This window comes from Pipistrellus hanaki, assembly GCF_964339955.1.
Source record: "Pipistrellus hanaki genome assembly, chromosome: 6".
NCBI lineage: Eukaryota > Metazoa > Chordata > Mammalia > Chiroptera > Vespertilionidae > Pipistrellus > Pipistrellus hanaki.
The window spans coordinates 69,650,142-69,666,639 of NC_140508.1; the positions used below are offsets into that span (position 1 = coordinate 69,650,142).

General features: G+C 45.2%; 1 protein-coding gene and 2 long non-coding RNA genes across 3 annotated transcripts; 1 reads left to right on the forward strand and 2 right to left on the reverse strand.

Moving 5' to 3' along the window:
* Window positions 1–2,112: 2,112 nt before the first annotated feature.
* LOC311624757 lies at window positions 2,113–4,564 on the reverse strand. The gene is made up of 3 exons (XR_014795380.1): window positions 4,253–4,564; window positions 2,942–3,164; window positions 2,113–2,203 (listed from the first exon to the last, which is right to left on the reverse strand). It is a non-coding gene; the product is annotated as an uncharacterized lncRNA (long non-coding RNA).
* LOC311624758 lies at window positions 3,716–4,243 on the reverse strand. Its single transcript, XR_014795381.1, has 2 exons — window positions 4,087–4,243; window positions 3,716–3,773 (listed from the first exon to the last, which is right to left on the reverse strand). It is a non-coding gene; the product is annotated as an uncharacterized lncRNA (long non-coding RNA).
* Window positions 4,565–4,668: 104 nt separating the features above from the next.
* On the forward strand, window positions 4,669–14,076 carry ZNF397 (zinc finger protein 397). Its single transcript, XM_084888367.1, has 4 exons — window positions 4,669–4,780; window positions 6,214–6,705; window positions 6,964–7,102; window positions 10,405–14,076. The coding sequence occupies exons 2-4, from the start codon at window positions 6,292–6,294 to the stop codon at window positions 11,442–11,444; spliced, it is 1,593 nt and encodes a 530-aa protein (XP_084744493.1). The 5' UTR covers window positions 4,669–4,780; window positions 6,214–6,291; the 3' UTR covers window positions 11,445–14,076.
* The last annotated feature ends 2,422 nt before the right edge of the window (window positions 14,077–16,498 follow it).

The window sequence follows — 16,498 nt, forward strand, 5'->3', positions numbered from 1 at the left end:
ATAGCTCTAGTTGCTACGGGCCAGAAGGAAAAAGATGCTGAATGGTAAGGGTGTGCACCTGATATCCTGAGGCTACAGCAAAGCAGCAAAGATTTATAAGTAGGTGATTATATAACAGATTCATGTCAAGACGCTAGCAGTAATCTGAAAAGTGCACAGGAGAAAGAGACATAGGAGGCAAGGAGATCATTTAAAAAGCTATTACATGAAAAACAAAAACAAAAAAAGGTAGGGGAAAAAAGACAATGGAGCTATTTCAAATGATGATTCCAAACGTTCGGAGTTTTAAAATGACCAATTTCTGGTCCCTTACACTGGCCCTAAAATTCCTGCTTGTTTATGACAATGTGAGGCAAACAATGGCAAGTTAATAAAGTAAGACAATTATTTGATTATAATAGCTCCATAATAATTCTTCCTTAATAAGAAGATTAGAAATAGAGGCAGGTAGTCAAATTGGATTTGGACATGTCAGAGTGGAAGCATCAGTTGATTACCCAGGTTAGATGTTCGAACAAGTTTGAAATTAAGATCTGGGGCTTGGTAGATGAAATGTGGTGATACAATAAGGACCATTTGGTTGCTCTTCATCCCCCAATCCTGGCACAGACTGAGCCCGTAACCCATGGAGTCTGCGCTCACTCGGGTTCCTGTCAGAATGAATGAAACTGTAAGGCACCCTTTGTGTCCACAGAGAACCGGAGAGGTGCGTATGAGATGGAAAACTCTCCTATTTATGTCAAAGTGTTACGAGTAGAGAGACAGTGCTCCTCTAGTAGCCACATCAGGCGTGGGAACACAGATTTGGCGTCATTCATGTGTGAGTAGCAGAGTGCTGTCATGTCATTCCTTGAGAGAAGGCGTGTGTGCAGAGAAGAGTGTTACCCAGGAGCTCGGCCAGAGCCCTACGAAGGAGTAGGTGGTAAAGAGAAGCCAGTTAGTCAGTGTGTAAACGGGCAGTGTGTAAATGGAGGAAAAGCAGTGCCCTGGAAACTGAATGTTTAGAAAACAGGCAGGCTGCCAGCAGTGACCAAAGGACTGAGAGGCGGCCATCGGATGTGGCAACAAGGCCACTGTCTCCAAAAGCTCAGCTTCCGCGGGATGGGGAGAGGAGACTGCATCGCGTTAGGGTGAGGAATAAGAAGTGACTGCATCCTTCTCTCCATACTTCAAAGATTATACATTAGTATAAAGTTATAGCTTAGTGGTCGGCAAACTCATTAGTCAACAGAGCCAAACACCAACCACTGAAATGTCTTTTGAGAGCCAAATTTTTTTTAAACTTAAACTTCTTCTAACGCCACTTCTTCAAAATAGACTCTCCCAGGCCATGGTATTTTGTGGAAGAACAACACTCAAGGGGCCAAAGAGCTGCATGTAGCTCGAGAGCCGCCATTTGCCAACCACAGTTACAACTTAACACACTTCAGTACACTCTCAACAGGGATGGTAACATGCAAAACTGTGGTCACTTTGGCTCTTAAGGGTCAAGCATCAGCTGTCTGAAATGCCACCGTAAAGAACACCTCCTTCCCCCAACAGCAAAGTCCAAAGCACAGCTTTGTTTTCAGTGATGTTTATGTTATACTTAAAGCAAGAGCACAACCAGTAGAGAGAACAGTAACCCACCACTCCACGTGGGAAATAAATCCACACCGGAAAATCAAAGAATAAACACTGAACGCTCAAGAGACTCTGAGAAGACAATATTTTACATTTTATATGTATTTTCCAGAATTAAATGTCATTGCTGCATTAATCTTGGCACTAGTGTTCTCTAATTCACTAAAAACAAAACAAAATAAATGCAGTTACCACTCCTGCTTTGGCCCCATAAGTAGATAGGACACCGGGTAGGTCAAATTGACCTCTAAGTCAAAACACTACCAAATACTTTCTGGTATTCTGTCACAAGAGAGCAACAAAACCGTTTTCAAAGGTAAATATTCCTGTTTGGTCCCATCTTCCTGTCTCTATCCGTTATTACCAAACAGTGGCTTATAGCTAAGGGACTGTTAGCACCCTTGTCTCACTTGATGACGACCGGGAAGGAGAGCACTGTTGAGTGACACAGAAATGCAGCAGTTGAACTTGACGGAATGGATAGCTGTACTCACCCATCACCAGTTTATGAGTCAGAAAGTGAGGCCTCGCCAGACACTGAAGCTGCTGGTGCTTTAACCTCCGACGCCCCAGCCTCCAACTGTAAGAAATAAATTGCCATTGTTTATGAGCCACTGAGTCTTTAGCAGCCTTGGTTCAGCAGCCCAAATGGACTAAAACACCATGCAAAGTAGAAATTGTTGGTTAAGGCTTTTAAAAAGTAATCAGGCCGAAACCGGTTTGGCTCGGTGGATAGAGCATCGGCCTACAGACTGAAAGGTCCCAGGTTCGATTCCAGTCAAGAGCATGTACCTTGGTTTTGGGCACATCCCCAAGAGTAGGGGGTGGGCAGAGGTAGCTGATCGATGTTTCTATCTCTCTCTCTCTCCCTTCCTCTCTGTAAAAAAAAATCAATAATATATTTTTTTTTAAAAAAAAAAAAAAAAAAGGTAATCAGCTGCTATCCCACTGTAAACCAAGTCCTAGAAAGTAGCTCTAAATTTTCGGTCTACATCTCTTATAATTAATTAATTTGCATTTTAAATATAGTAGGTACCACCTTATAAGGAATGATAGGAACTGGGGTTTTTTTCCTCGTGTGTCACTTTCTTACCTATTTTGGAAAGAAATGAGATTATCTATTGAGGCAAATGCCACTGTTACACACTCAACACTCATCTATCTATCCCCTTTTTCTGCCTTTTAACATGTTGCCTCTTTGCACAGCCCCTCTGGGAAAATTCCCTGAGGTGTACTCAAACCAACCTCTACGGGGCCCACAGAGGAAGAGAGGGGCTGACAGCTCCAGAATTACACCAAGTTTATTAGGAGGACTTACAGACAGAAGCAGAGACCGGAGCGGCAGCCAGACACTGAAACCTCCACCCCCAGGAGCGGCTGCAGCGTCATATATTGAGCCTCCACGAACACAGGTGCCCTGCAGCCATGCCACGTGCTCCTTAAGCAGGTGGTTTCTAGCCAAGGTGTGCGAGAACATTGCTTTCAGGTGCTCTGGCCACGCCTCCCAGGGCGGACTGCTGGTCACCCAGAGCAAGTTGCTTCTTTTTAAAAATATATTTTATTGATGTTTTTAACAGGGAGGAAGGGAGAGGGATAGAGAGTTAGAAACATAGATGAGAGAGAAACATCAATCAGTTGCCTCATGTACACTCCCCACTAAGGATGTGCCCGCAACCAAGGTACATGCCTTTGCCCAGAATCGAACCTGGGACCTTTCAGTCCGCAGGCCAATGCTCTATCCACTGTTGAGCCAAGCAAGAGCACAACTTGCTTCTAAAGATGGCATCAGGCCCCAGGCCAGTTTGGCTCCATGGATGGAGTATCAGCCTGCGGACTTGGGGGTCCCTAATTCAGTTCTGATCAAGGGCGCACATCCAGGTTGTGGGCTCAGTCCCCAGTGGGGGGGTGGGGGGGGAGAGAAGTGGGGGACAGATGATCAGTGATTCTCTCTCACCATTGATGTTTCTGTCTCTCCCTCTCTCTTCCTCTCTGAAATCAATACAAAAATTGTATATATTTATTTTTTAAAAAAAGATGGCACTGTCAGGTCAAGCATAGACACCAGTCTTCCCAACACCCTTATTTTGTTCACCTTCCCCTGACTGTTGCTGGCCTCTCCTCAGCTCTGGGACATGAATCTCCTTTCCTCTCTGAAATCAATAAAAATGTATTTTTTTAAAAATGAGTAAGTCACTAATACCTCTGTATGCTGATGAATTTTTCCCCCCAAATACGTGTCTTTTGTCTCCACAAGGTATTTGTTTTTATGTATGTCAACTTGTATTAACGCTTTTAAAATAATCAAATACAAATAAAACGGGAAATGCTTGCAACAAATGAACTGATACCCTCAACAAGTAAAATACTTGCAAGTATAAAAGAAAAAAAGTGACACCTCAATTTTAAAAGTGGGGAAAACCATTGAAGAACCGTATGTGTTCAATCACCAGGAGAGGGACATACCTTATCCTCGAGCTAACTACACACAACAGGAAACATCATTTTCCACCCACGAAACGGCCAAGGGAAATTTAAATTCTAAGATTCCGGGACAGCTGGAGCCTAGAAAACCGGAAACCCCACTCGGAGGGGCGGAGCCTGGGAGCGCAAGGCGGCCCGGACCCGGGACCAGCGCTCGGACCTGCAAGTCTGGGGTGGGAAGCCGTGGCTGCTGCGACGCCGTGGTTACCATGGATCCGGCCTGTTGTCACGTGATCACTCTAATCAGAGACCCTGGGAAGGCACCGGAGCTACAGGAAAACGTTCCTAAACCATCGGAGGGGGGCAGATCCGGAGTGACTTGGCATCAAGACGGGGGGTGAGGGGTGGTGGGAGAAGTAGGTGGCGGGAGGCGGTGGGCAGCGAGCGGCCAGGGTGGGGAGGAGCGGCCTCTCACGGCGCCCCGCCCTTCCGCCATGCCGCCCGGCCCGCCCGGCCCCGCCCCAGCCCGGGGTCCCGGCTCTGCGGCGTCCGCGGACGCAGGGGGCGGGCGGTGGAGGGACAGGATCCAGCGCGCTGATTGGCTGCCTGAGAGCGCGGTGGGGCGGGGCGGAGGGACCATGGGAGTCGCGAGCGGAAGGCCACGGGGGTGCACTTCCGGTCTTTGTGTCTCGCCGCCGGGTCGTTAGGCCCCTCGCCGGCCGCTGCTGGCTTCGCGGTGAGGCTCGCGGGCCCCGAGGTGGAGGGAGGCGGGGAGGGCGCGCGGCCCGCGGCGGCGCGGGGAGGAAGAGCCCGCTCCTCGCCGGCCCATCCCAGGGCCGAGGCCCCTCGTCCCGGCGGCGCCTCCTGGTGACCTGGGGACGCCGATGCGGTTCAGTGATTCTCTGATCCCTGGGTCCCGCGGGGAGGGCCCTTGCTCCCCACCGCCCCGACCTTGCAAATGCTGCGGCTGAACCGAACATCAAAGTAGAAAAGCCAGTGCCGCCGAGCTAAATAAACCACAGATATGTAGCCTCCGTGCCCTACTCTCTCCAGCTAGTGGTAGTGTTAGGGTTTGTTACCACTGTCCTGCTAATTCAAGGGCATTCCCTCCTATGGACAGTCCCCCATCCCAACGTCAGATTCTGTCCGACCTGGATCAGAAAATGTAATACGTACTCGTTGCCATAGTTCACTTTTTAAAAATGTTTATTCCAGGATATTCTAAGCTTCTTGAGAGCTGAGATTGGCCTTTTCACTTCTCTCTATATCTGACGTGGTTTCAAACAAGAACTTCTTGGTTATTCCCAGGTAGAGTCATTTATTCAGGAGCAAAAGCCTTTGCATCCTATGACGGGGCTCAGGACAGAGACCATAATTAGTTCCTCTGTTCCTTGAAGAAATTCAGTGAATACCAAAATTGATCAAATGGCAAATATTCAACATTTTTATTTAAATATTTAATATGGATTTTTTTAAAAACTGTTTTACTACCTTAAATGAATCAACACTATTTGCCATAGATAGTTTACTAAAAATATGTACTTTAAAATCAGCATTTTAAAATCCCAGATAGACACTGTTACCTTTGGTAGTCTGAGGCTTATAACTTTATTAAAGAGGAGTTCTGCCCTGGCTGGTTTGGCTCAGTGGATAGAGCGTCAGCTTGCGGACTGAATGGTCCCAGGATTGATTCCAGTCAGGGCACAAGCCCAGGTTGCAGGCTTAATCCCCAGTTGGTGGGCTTGCAGGAGGCAGCCTATCAATGATTCTCATCATTAATGTTTCTCTCTTTATCCCTTCCTCTCTGAAATCAATAAAAATAAGATTTTTACCAAAAAAAAAAAGAGTACTGTTTTACATGTTAGATTTTTCTCCTCAATGAGTCAGAATTGAAAGAATTAGGAAATTTCTCAGTATGTGACTCATGTTAGTATTGCATTATTTTGCTTCTAAAATAATTTCTTATAGAATTAGTAGAAATTCTATAAAATAGGACACAGTGAAAGACATGAGTGAATAATCATGTTTGCCACATGATTATTATTTATTTACAATCTCAAACTGGCTCCCTTTCAGTATATTATTGGGCTGACTGGTGTATCAGTCCTTTGAGGTGTGGTTTTGTTTTTTTTCACTGCTATAAGTTAACAGTGCTTTTTCACTCTTCAGGAAAGAAGAGGTTATTCAGAGAATTTCTGAAGTAGAGAACCCAGTTGTGAGTTTTTTTACCAGCTGTTTCAGGCCAGAATGGCTATGGAATGCAGAGCCGTTTCAACCCTGCTACCTCCAGATCCTCAGGAACAAGAACTGATACTAGTGAAAGTGGAAGAAAGCCTTTCCTGGGGGCAGAAATTAAAGCAGAATGGGAGTACTCGATCTTGCCAGGAATTGTTTCGCCAGCAGTTCAGGAAGTTTTGCTACCAGGAGACACCTGGGCCCCGGGAGGCCCTGGGCCGCCTCCAGGAGCTGTGCCACCAGTGGCTCATGCCAGAGTTGCACACGAAGGAGCAGATCCTGGAGCTGCTGGTGCTGGAGCAGTTCCTGAGCATCCTGCCCGAGGAGCTGCGGGCCTGGGTTCAGCAACGTGGTCCCAAAAGTGGCGAGGAAGCTGTGACTCTGTTGGAGGACCTGGAGAGGGAATTTGATGATCCTGGGCAGCAGGTGGGGACAGGGAGGTGCAGTATGCTGTGGGAAGAGGAATTTACAAACTGGAGCATGTGGCGTCACCATAACAGTAATGGAAATTTGTCTCTATGGAACCATGACCTGAAGTGACTACTAGGGCCATGCACTTCTCTACCTTTAGTTATTTTTCCCTTATCCCTCATGCCTAGCATGTCTTTGTTAACCTCTGAGATTTTTACTAAGCATTTCCCTAGGGATTTTCTCACCACACTAACCATATTTTACTGGTTTCAGATTCCAGCTAGTCCACAAGAACAAGCATTACCATGGAAGGATCTGACATGTCTTGGAGCATCCCACGAGTTAAACACCCAACTCCAGCCTTTAAAGGCACAGCTGAAACCTTGGGAACCTTGCCTTTACCCCCAAAGTGGTAAGAAATAGGAACTCATCTGGGAACTGTTATCAATTAGGCCTCTGGCTTTGAAGATACACAATGAATTGCATTTTACAAACATGCCACATGTAAGCCTCACCTTTATTATTCTAGGCCGGAGGTGCTCTTGATTTAGAATTTAACAGCTTTGTATTCAGCAACCCTCACAGTCAGACTTCCTTGTGTCAGTTTCCCTGTCATTTATTTACTTTCTAGAGGCCCAGTGCATGAAAATTCTCTTAGCCTGGCCTGCCCCTCTCATAGTCCAGAAGCCCTTAGGTGCAGGAGGAGATGCCCCTTCACGCCTCTACTGCTGCCACTGCCAGAAGCACAACCCTCAGCCTGCCCTGGTTACCTGAGCTACAGGCAGCCGCCATCCAAGGCTTGCCTGCATCTCAGGTCATCCCTGGGGGGCTGAGGAGGCTGGGGGACTCCAAAGGCATGTGCACAGAGTGGACACACGCCTTCCGCCCCAGCAGAGCGCTCATAGGGTGTGGGCGCTGCCATCTTTGAGAGTGGGGCAGTCAATTAGCATGTTCCTCCTTATTAGGTGTAGGTGCTGCCATCTTTGCAACAGCATGAGGGTCAATTATTATATTCCCTCTTTATTAGATAGGATTCCTTCCTTATTCCTTCCTTATATATCTTACCTGGGTAATAATACATGTCTAATAGGCACTGGGTCTCTATCTTCAAGGAACTTTCAGATTTATGTAGGTGGTGGACAAGCAAAAGGGCAATTGCAGTATAGTGTAGTAAATTATAGAATAAGAGTAGGCACTGGGCACTATATCCAGTCTTAGCGGTTCAAGGAATACTTCTTATAGAGACATCTAAGACTTGAACTAGACGTAGGGAAAAAAAACAGATAAGCAGGTGGGGGAAATAGGCTAAAGGAAAAGACTCTCTCAATATTTCTGACACTGAATGTATGAGATTTTCCCTCATAGCAGTTCTGACACTTAATGTGATGTATAGGGTTTTCCCCTCACAGTAATCAGTTCTCACACTTAAGTCCCCAGAATTAGTGCAGATCCCACAGGTTAAGGTTTCAGTCTCACAAGACTGACCCCCATTTCAGATGCCAATTGCAGGTAACGAGTTCAAGTTACCCACACATCTGATTTTTTGTGAATTGACAATTCCATGACCCCCTCCTCGGGTTTCATAATTTCTTGAATGGCTCACAGGATTCAGGGGTTTCCCTTACTACCACTGGTTTATCATAAAGGATATAAACGAACTAGCAGTACATGGGGTAAAGTCCAGAAGGGTCCTGAGTGCAGAGCTTCTGTAGCTGTGAAGTTTGGGATACCAGTCTCCTGACACTTGGATGCATTCACCATCCTGGAAGCTCTCTGAACGCCTTTAATGTTTTGTTTTGTTTTTTACAGAGGTTTCCTTACCTGGGCACAATTGATGAAATCATTGGTTGATAATGATTAGCTAGCTAACTTAGTCCAGCCCTTCTTCCTGAAAGTCAGAGAATGGGGCTGAAAATTCCAATCCTCTTATCACTTGATTGGTTCCTATGGCAATCAGCCTACCTCCAAGAGTCAACTCATTAGCATAATCCCAGGTATAGTTGGTAGGGGCTTACAAATAACGCACTCCTCTCACATCTACCACTTAGGAAATTTCAAGGGTTTTAAAAACTCTGTGCCCAGAACTGGGGATGAAGAACAAATATATATATATATATATAAACCTAATATGCAAATTGTCCTTGTGGGAGTTTGACCAGGAGATTGGGAATTCAATTGCTTGCTATGTGTGCTGACCACCAGGGGGCAGCATGGAACAAAGCAAAGCCCTGGCCTGCAGCCAAAAAAGGGAGACTCCAGCCAGCAGCTGGAAGGCCCCAATCAGCTCTGATGGCCAGCCAGGCCTAGGGCCCTACCAGTGCACTGGGCCTCTAGTAGTAGTATATCACACAAGCAAAGGCCACAAAGTCCTGAAGGTGAGAGACTATACCCCATTGTGGGAATTGCAGATAATTCAATTTAACCTGAACAGAGAATTCATAGAGGAGAGGTAGTAAGAGAAACTGGACAGGAAAATGGGACCCAGATTGTGGAAATCTGTATGTCATTCTAATTAGTTTGTACAGTGCAGGGGGGTACATTTGAAGGGATTTGAACAAGGGAATGACGTGATTGGATATATGTTTTACAATTTAGTTGCAGGATAGAGAATGCATTTGAAGGCAGGAGGAGAGCCCTGTTAGAAACTTATAATCAAGTGGCCACAGTGAGTAAATCAAGGTGAATTATGGTGAGAGGTGGGGAGTATTAAAGTTGACTCCTGCTTAACGGTATTTAGATTGTACTGAATTAGTTGGTCATTGTTAAAGTGGAGTATGAGGGTAGGAGTGGAGGTTTCAGGTTTTAGTCTTAACTGCTTGGTTAATAGTGGGCCTATTTCATATACATGGAAAACATAAAGGAAAAAACATACTGATGATGTATTTAGGTGCTTATGAAATATTCACAAGTAGCTGAAACCGGCTTGGCTCAGTGGATAGAGCATCGGCTTGCGGATTGGAAGATCCTGGGTTCAATTCCAGTCAAGGGCATGTACCTTGGTTGCAGGCACATCCCTGGTGAGGGGTGTGCAAGAGGTAGCTCATCTATGATTCTCTCTCATCAATGTTTCTAACTCTCTATCCCTCTCTTCCTCTTTGAAAAAATCAATAAAATATATTTTTTTAAAAGAAAAAAAAAAAAAGCAGTTATCTTCACTTAAAAAAAAAAAAAAAAAAGAATCACTAAAAAAAATTTTAAAAAAAAAGAAATATTCACCAGTAATATGTCCAATAAGCACTGGATATGAAAGTTTAGAGCTTACCAGAGGAAACGGTAGAACTGGGGATCTGATTAGCATATAACATAAGTGCATTAGTAATTGAAGTCTAGAGGATAGACAGTTTATAGAATGGAGATGATACATGAGAGCCCAGCACAAAATTTGAAGGAACTTATGATGGCCAGCAGGGTAGGGCAGTTGGGGGCGACTGGAAGAGCCTTCAGTTTGAGCTCAAATCTCAGTAGACATCAGCCCATGCGTCAATCTTGTGAGATGTTTGAGTGGTTGGCCTTGAATCAGAAGGAACAGCCACAGAAATCAGGCTAATACAGCTGTTTCTGGAAGGGAGGTGTTGTCCACAGAGTCAGTGTTACAGATATATGTGAACAGTGATATCTTTTGTGTTTGGCGCATCTGTTTTCTCTCACATCGAAAGTGAGTGTTGAGAGTGACTGAAGAAATTAAAAATCTGGCTTTTGTTGTTATCATTTCAGATCATGAGAACAATGAATCGACAGAGGAGGATATTTCAGGAGGAAAAGCAGGACTTCCCCAGGAACTTTCATTCAGAGGAATCAGTGAACACAAAAGCAGCTTTGAGTGGCAGCAAGGAAGTGCTTCAAGGAAGAAATTAGGAAGCTCCCCTTCCCCAGCAGGCAGTTTTACTCAAGCCATCACACACAGATCCCTAAGCAAGAGATTCCATCACGAGCCACAAAGAAGCCTGATTCTAAGTACAAACTCCATAACATTTCAGAAAGTTCCTACAGAAGAGAGACCTCATAGATGTGAAGTATGTGGGCACAGGTTTAAACAGCATTCCTCTCTAACACAACACCAGAGAATCCATACCGGAGAAAAGCCCTACAAATGCAGCCAGTGTGGGAAGGCCTTTAGCTTGAGGTCGTATCTGATTATTCATCAGAGAATCCACAGTGGTGAGAAAGCATATGAATGTAGTGAGTGTGGAAAAGCCTTCAATCAGAGCTCGGCTCTCATTAGACATCGGAAAATTCATACAGGTGAGAAAGCTTGTAAGTGTAATGAATGTGGCAAAGCATTCAGTCAAAGTTCCTATCTCATCATCCATCAAAGAATTCATACTGGTGAGAAACCCTATGAGTGTAATGAGTGTGGGAAAACCTTTAGCCAAAGCTCAAAGCTTGTAAGACACCAGCGAATCCACACAGGAGAGAGACCTTATGAATGTAATGAATGTGGGAAAGCATTCAGGCAGAGCTCGGAGCTGATAACCCATCAGAGAATACATAGTGGAGAGAAGCCCTATGAATGCAATGAGTGTGGAAGAGCCTTCAGTTTGAGCTCAAATCTCATTAGACATCAGAGAATTCACAGTGGAGAGGAACCTTATCAATGTATTGAATGTGGCAAAACATTCAAAAGGAGCTCAGCCCTTGTTCAGCATCAGAGAATCCACTCTGGGGATGAAGCTTATATATGTAATGAATGTGGGAAGGCTTTCAGGCACAGATCAGTCCTCATGCGCCATCAGAGAGTCCACACTATAAAGTAACTGGTTGGTGAATAAATAAACTAGAGGCCTGGTGCATGAAATCTGTGCACTGGGGGGGGGGGGGGGCGGGGGGAGTCTCTCAGCCCAGCCTGCACCCTCTCCAATCTGGGATCCCTTACAATCCAGGACTGCTGGCTCCCAACATCTCGCCTGCCTGCCAGCCTGAGCAACACCTAACTGCTCCCCTACTGACCTGGTCGCCCCCAACTGCCCTCCCCTGCTGGCCATCTTGTGGCAGCCATCTTTGATCATATGGGGGTGGCCATCTTGTGTGAGGGTCAATTTGCATATTACCTCTATTGTATAGGATACTTCTGTCAAATGTTTATCTTTGTTAGTCAAAGACTCCATGAAGGTTATAAACTCCTAGGTCTCGAGTCAGTCAGACTTGATGCAGCTCTCCCCGGTGCACATGCACATTATCCCTTGAAAGCTTTTCCTGTGACTAGTCAGAACAGCAGGTGGAAGAATTGTTGCTTCCTCCTTTTCTCTTACCATTAGGAATACTCAGGAAATAGGAAAAATGGACTAGTGCACTGAAACCTCATTTTCCAGGAGAATGTCATGAAGAGGGTAAGCAGTCCATGCTCTAGTCACTCAGTCTGATTGCTGGTGTGCCAGGTTTGGGGGACAATATGAGGGACATTTTGTCTCAGGAATGCAAAAGTTTACTGATCAGTTAAGAACAATGACAGGACAGCAAGACAGATGGGGAAACAGTTTAATAAGTCATTTAATGAGCCCAGGGTTGGCTAGAAATGAGACAATAATACAAATTAATTTACCCAGCAGTTCTTTTTGAGTTCTTTGTGCCAGGAGCTAGGTATCTTGGGAAATAAAGACATTTTGTACAGTTTAATTGACAAGGAAAACCCAGCAATGGCACTGGTATGATCAGTGCCACATGACATTAAGAAGTCCCTAACCCAAACTTGGTGAAGGAAAAATGATCTGAAGGTTGAGGGGGCCACAGGTCTGGAAGAAAGTGAGAAATTAAAAGTAAAAGCCCCCTTTGTGTGGAGCATGCCTGGTGAGGTCCTAGTGAAGTGGAGCCAGCCAGTCTCTTAAGCAGTGCCTACAGTAAAACAGGAGCCTCTGGAGGAGTCTGTTAGAAAATCCCTGAAGTCCTTGGGTCACCAGGCGGTGAGTTTTGTCTTCGTCTGGAGGGCCCCAGAAAAAGGGTTAATAGTTTTCTTGCCCTACCTATAGTTTAGACCTTCCATGAGGGTGAAGGTGGGGCCAAAAAGACCCAGCCTGGCGGTTGAGAGTCTAAATGTCCCAGACAGAAGGACATCTTTGGTTCTTACAAGTAAGACTGACAAAATTGCTAATAACTTCCTCCCACCTTCCAGTGCTCTGAATTAGAAGCTGCTATGGCTACCATATCATTGGGGCTGCACCCCCACAGTTCCTAGTGCACTGCTTTTGGCTCAGATGCTAAAAATATTTGTCAGTTGCTGGGTCTGTGACTTATTTTTCAAGTACTCACACATGATCAGTTTTGTCTTATATCAACAGCATTCAGTCTTTCATGAATTCTGTTAGAGACAAAGCTAAAGGGAAGTGACAACAGAAAGCAACAGTAATGGTCCATCCAGAGATTCCCATCTTCTGAGGGAACAGCAGGAAAAGTACCTCTAGACTGGTACTTCCCTACAGTAATGTGGGAAGAGATATAGGCTAGCCAGCAAGAGAAAAACATGTTATTCAAAATACCTAACGGTTATAACTCACCAAAAATAGAAATCTTTGGGCATCTAGAATCTTGTGCAGAGGAAAAGAGAGAAGTTGTACTCCAGTTGGGGCACATGCAGGTGAGCATGTATTAACCAGCAGGAATGGCAGGAGGGCCAACTGCCCAAGCTTAGAATGAAAAAAGAAAGGGAGAGAATCATTTGGAAAAGATGGTAAAATGTAACAAGAGTTATTCAACTCCTGTTTTCTTCCACAAACAAAGGGTAGGACAAACTACAAATGATACACCATCTATTACAGAAAGAGGATGTTCTTTCACAGATCAATAGGTGCTTATCCGGGCTTTGTGTATATGTACTAGTTATTTCTCAGATGCCCATATTTTGCACACGAGGAAATGAAGGCTTAGGATCGCAGCTTACTCTCACATAGCTACACAGTGGTGAGGTTAGACTGAACCAGGCAGTAGGAATTCAGAACCCCTTTCTCTACACTATCTCCCCATTAAGAAGTAAACAGAAAAAAAAATGTTAAATAGGCAAATCACAAAAGAATAAGTTCAATGGATTTTATTGATACTAAGTGTTCAGCCTTGCTAGAATTAAAAAGGCTATATTGAAGCAAGAGTTGAGATGTCCCTCACCAAACTAACAAAAATTCAGGGAAATTGGGACTCTAATGTTGCAAGTGGGACGTGAGTAGATACTGTCTGTGGCAATCAAACCAGAAGCCTTAAGCATTGCCTTTTTACTTTAAAATTCTACCTATAAATGTATGCTTCAAAAACCATCATGAATGTATACAGTCTTAAAAGTGATGTTGATATTAAAGGACAAAACATTAATATGTAAAAAGACAATTACGTACCGTATGATTCCATGTAAAAATATATTTATGCATTAAATACTGGAAATAAAGTGCTATACTAGTTCTCTGAGTGATAATATAGGTTATTTCATTTTTCCCACGCTGTGTCTTACAAATTTTCTTGCAATAAATACTTATAACTTCTAAAATTAGAGGAAAAAAAGAATGAAAGGAAGTGGCAGCCCAGGGTAGTTGGGAAATATTAAGAAAAGTACATGCTTTCCACAGCATCTCTTCCAAGTCCTAGGAGATTAGTTAATTTGGTAACTCGGTTTGTGACTTCCTTGTTGGTAAACAACAACGGTAGACATACCCATCTCACACTAACATACACACAATGTCTACAAATTGTAAATCTGCGCATGTCAACTATCTGCATGATTTATAGGTGAGAAAAGGAATAGCCTTGAAGTGGAGACCCTTGTTCTTGCTGGTTCTTTTCCATTCTGCAGCTGTAAGCAAGTCAACTGACAATCTAGACCAGTGTTTCCCAAACCTCTCTCCTGATGAGAATCACCTGGTGGAGTTGTTAAAACACAGATTCCTGAATCCCAGCTAAGAAGAGCTAAACTAGAATTTTTGGGAACATATAGGTATACATATATCCCTCTCCCTCCTATTGGTCAGTGAGAGGAAACTCTAGTTAAGTATACAATTTTACCTATATGTTCCCAAAAATTCTAGTTTAGCTCTTCTTAGTTGGGATTCAGGAATCTGTATTTTAACCACTCCACCAGGTGATTCTCATCAGGAGGGAAGTTTGGGAAACACTGATCTAGACCCTCAGTTCAAAGGAGCTGAAGTAAGTGATCTCTTACAGAGAGCTTCAACATTCTGTGTGTTTACAAAGGGGGGAAGGGGTGTCTGAAGGCACCATATAAGCCCGAAACCTGGCATGTGCCCTGATGGGAATGAACTGTGACCTCCAGGTTCATAGGTTCCTGCTCAACCACTAAGCCACACCAGCCGGGCAGCAAGTAGCCTCTTGAAACACACACACACACACACACACACACACACACACACACACACTGCCTACCTTTGAGCAAGAGTCAGGGCAATCCCATGGCCTTCCCCTCCTCTCTCAGTATGTTCACACTTGTGCAGAAAAAAGCCCATGACCTTTTACATCTGTGACCAGCCAATAAGCCAGCTGCCAGTGACAAAGGTAATTGTTTTTCCTTCACCAGTGGGATAGAAAGTAATTCATGCCTTTCCCTTTTGCTCAAGCCTTGTTTCTTTTGGGATAGAGGCAGTCCAGAGGGGAATAATGTTTACCTTAAATGGACACAGACCCTCCAGTCCCAACTGTCCCTCTAGCCTCCAACATGTTTTCTTTCTTTGGTGCATGTACATGCCTTTTTCCAGAAGACATTCCTTCTATCACTCAAATTCTCCTGAGGACTTCAAGAGCGCTTAGGTCACTCTGAGCCTGGGATAGGCCACCCAACTCAGTGATCATAAATAGGAAGAACAGAACCAGCGACATGTCCTGGCTCTGAACCAGGGTCTGTAAGAACCAAGCCCTTGTTTCTGTCTGAGTCCTCACCAGAAATATCTCTAATGCTCATGATTTCTAACAACATTCTGTTCATGACAACATACGTATTCTCTAAGATAAAGGACATTTCTCACTGTCCTTTCACTTCTTCTGAGCCCTCTCCAGGATCACCATTAATATCCATATTTCTACTAACAATCTCTTCAAGGCATCCTAGGTGTTGTTTTGTTTGTTTTTCTATCATGAGCCTTAACATCTAGCCATTACCCAATTTTGTTTTATTTCAGAGAGGAAGGGGTGTGCACTTGACTGGAATCAAACCTGGGACCATTCAGTCTGCAGGCCAAACCAACTAGGGCCCCTATGCCCCCCCCCCTTTTTTTTTTTAAATATGATTTTTTACTGAGTGGAAGGGGAGAGGGGTAGAAACATCGATCAGCTGCCGCCTGCGCGCGCGCGCGCACACACACACACACACACACACACACACACACACACACACGGGATGTGCCAGCAACCCAGATACATGCCCCTTGACTAGAATCAAACCCAGGACCCTTCAGTCTGCATGCCACACCAGCTAGGGCCCCTATGGCCTTTCTTGATGGCAGAAGACAGCCAGCTGTATTCCCAGAAATGTGGGGCTTAACTGCCCGGCGTCTCTGGTTTCCAGGGCACTGCTGCTCCAATGCGGCAGAGAATCAGAGCAGCCGGCGCCCTGCGACCCGGCTCCCACCGGCCCACTGCGTCCCTGGGACCCGGCGGCCGGCATGTCCCCAAGGCCCCCGGGGACTCAGAGGCTCTGCAAAGCTCCGGGGACCCGGGAGGGCAGGAGGGAAGGAGGATGGAGCACACGCGGGGGAGGGGGTCTAGGGGGAGGCCAAGGCGGTAACTGAGGAAGAACTCGTCCTGCGGTCAGAACCTACCCGCCCCAGGGCGCTTTCCCGGGAGCTGTTTTCCGACATTCACGTCAAGAACCGGCAGGCGAGGC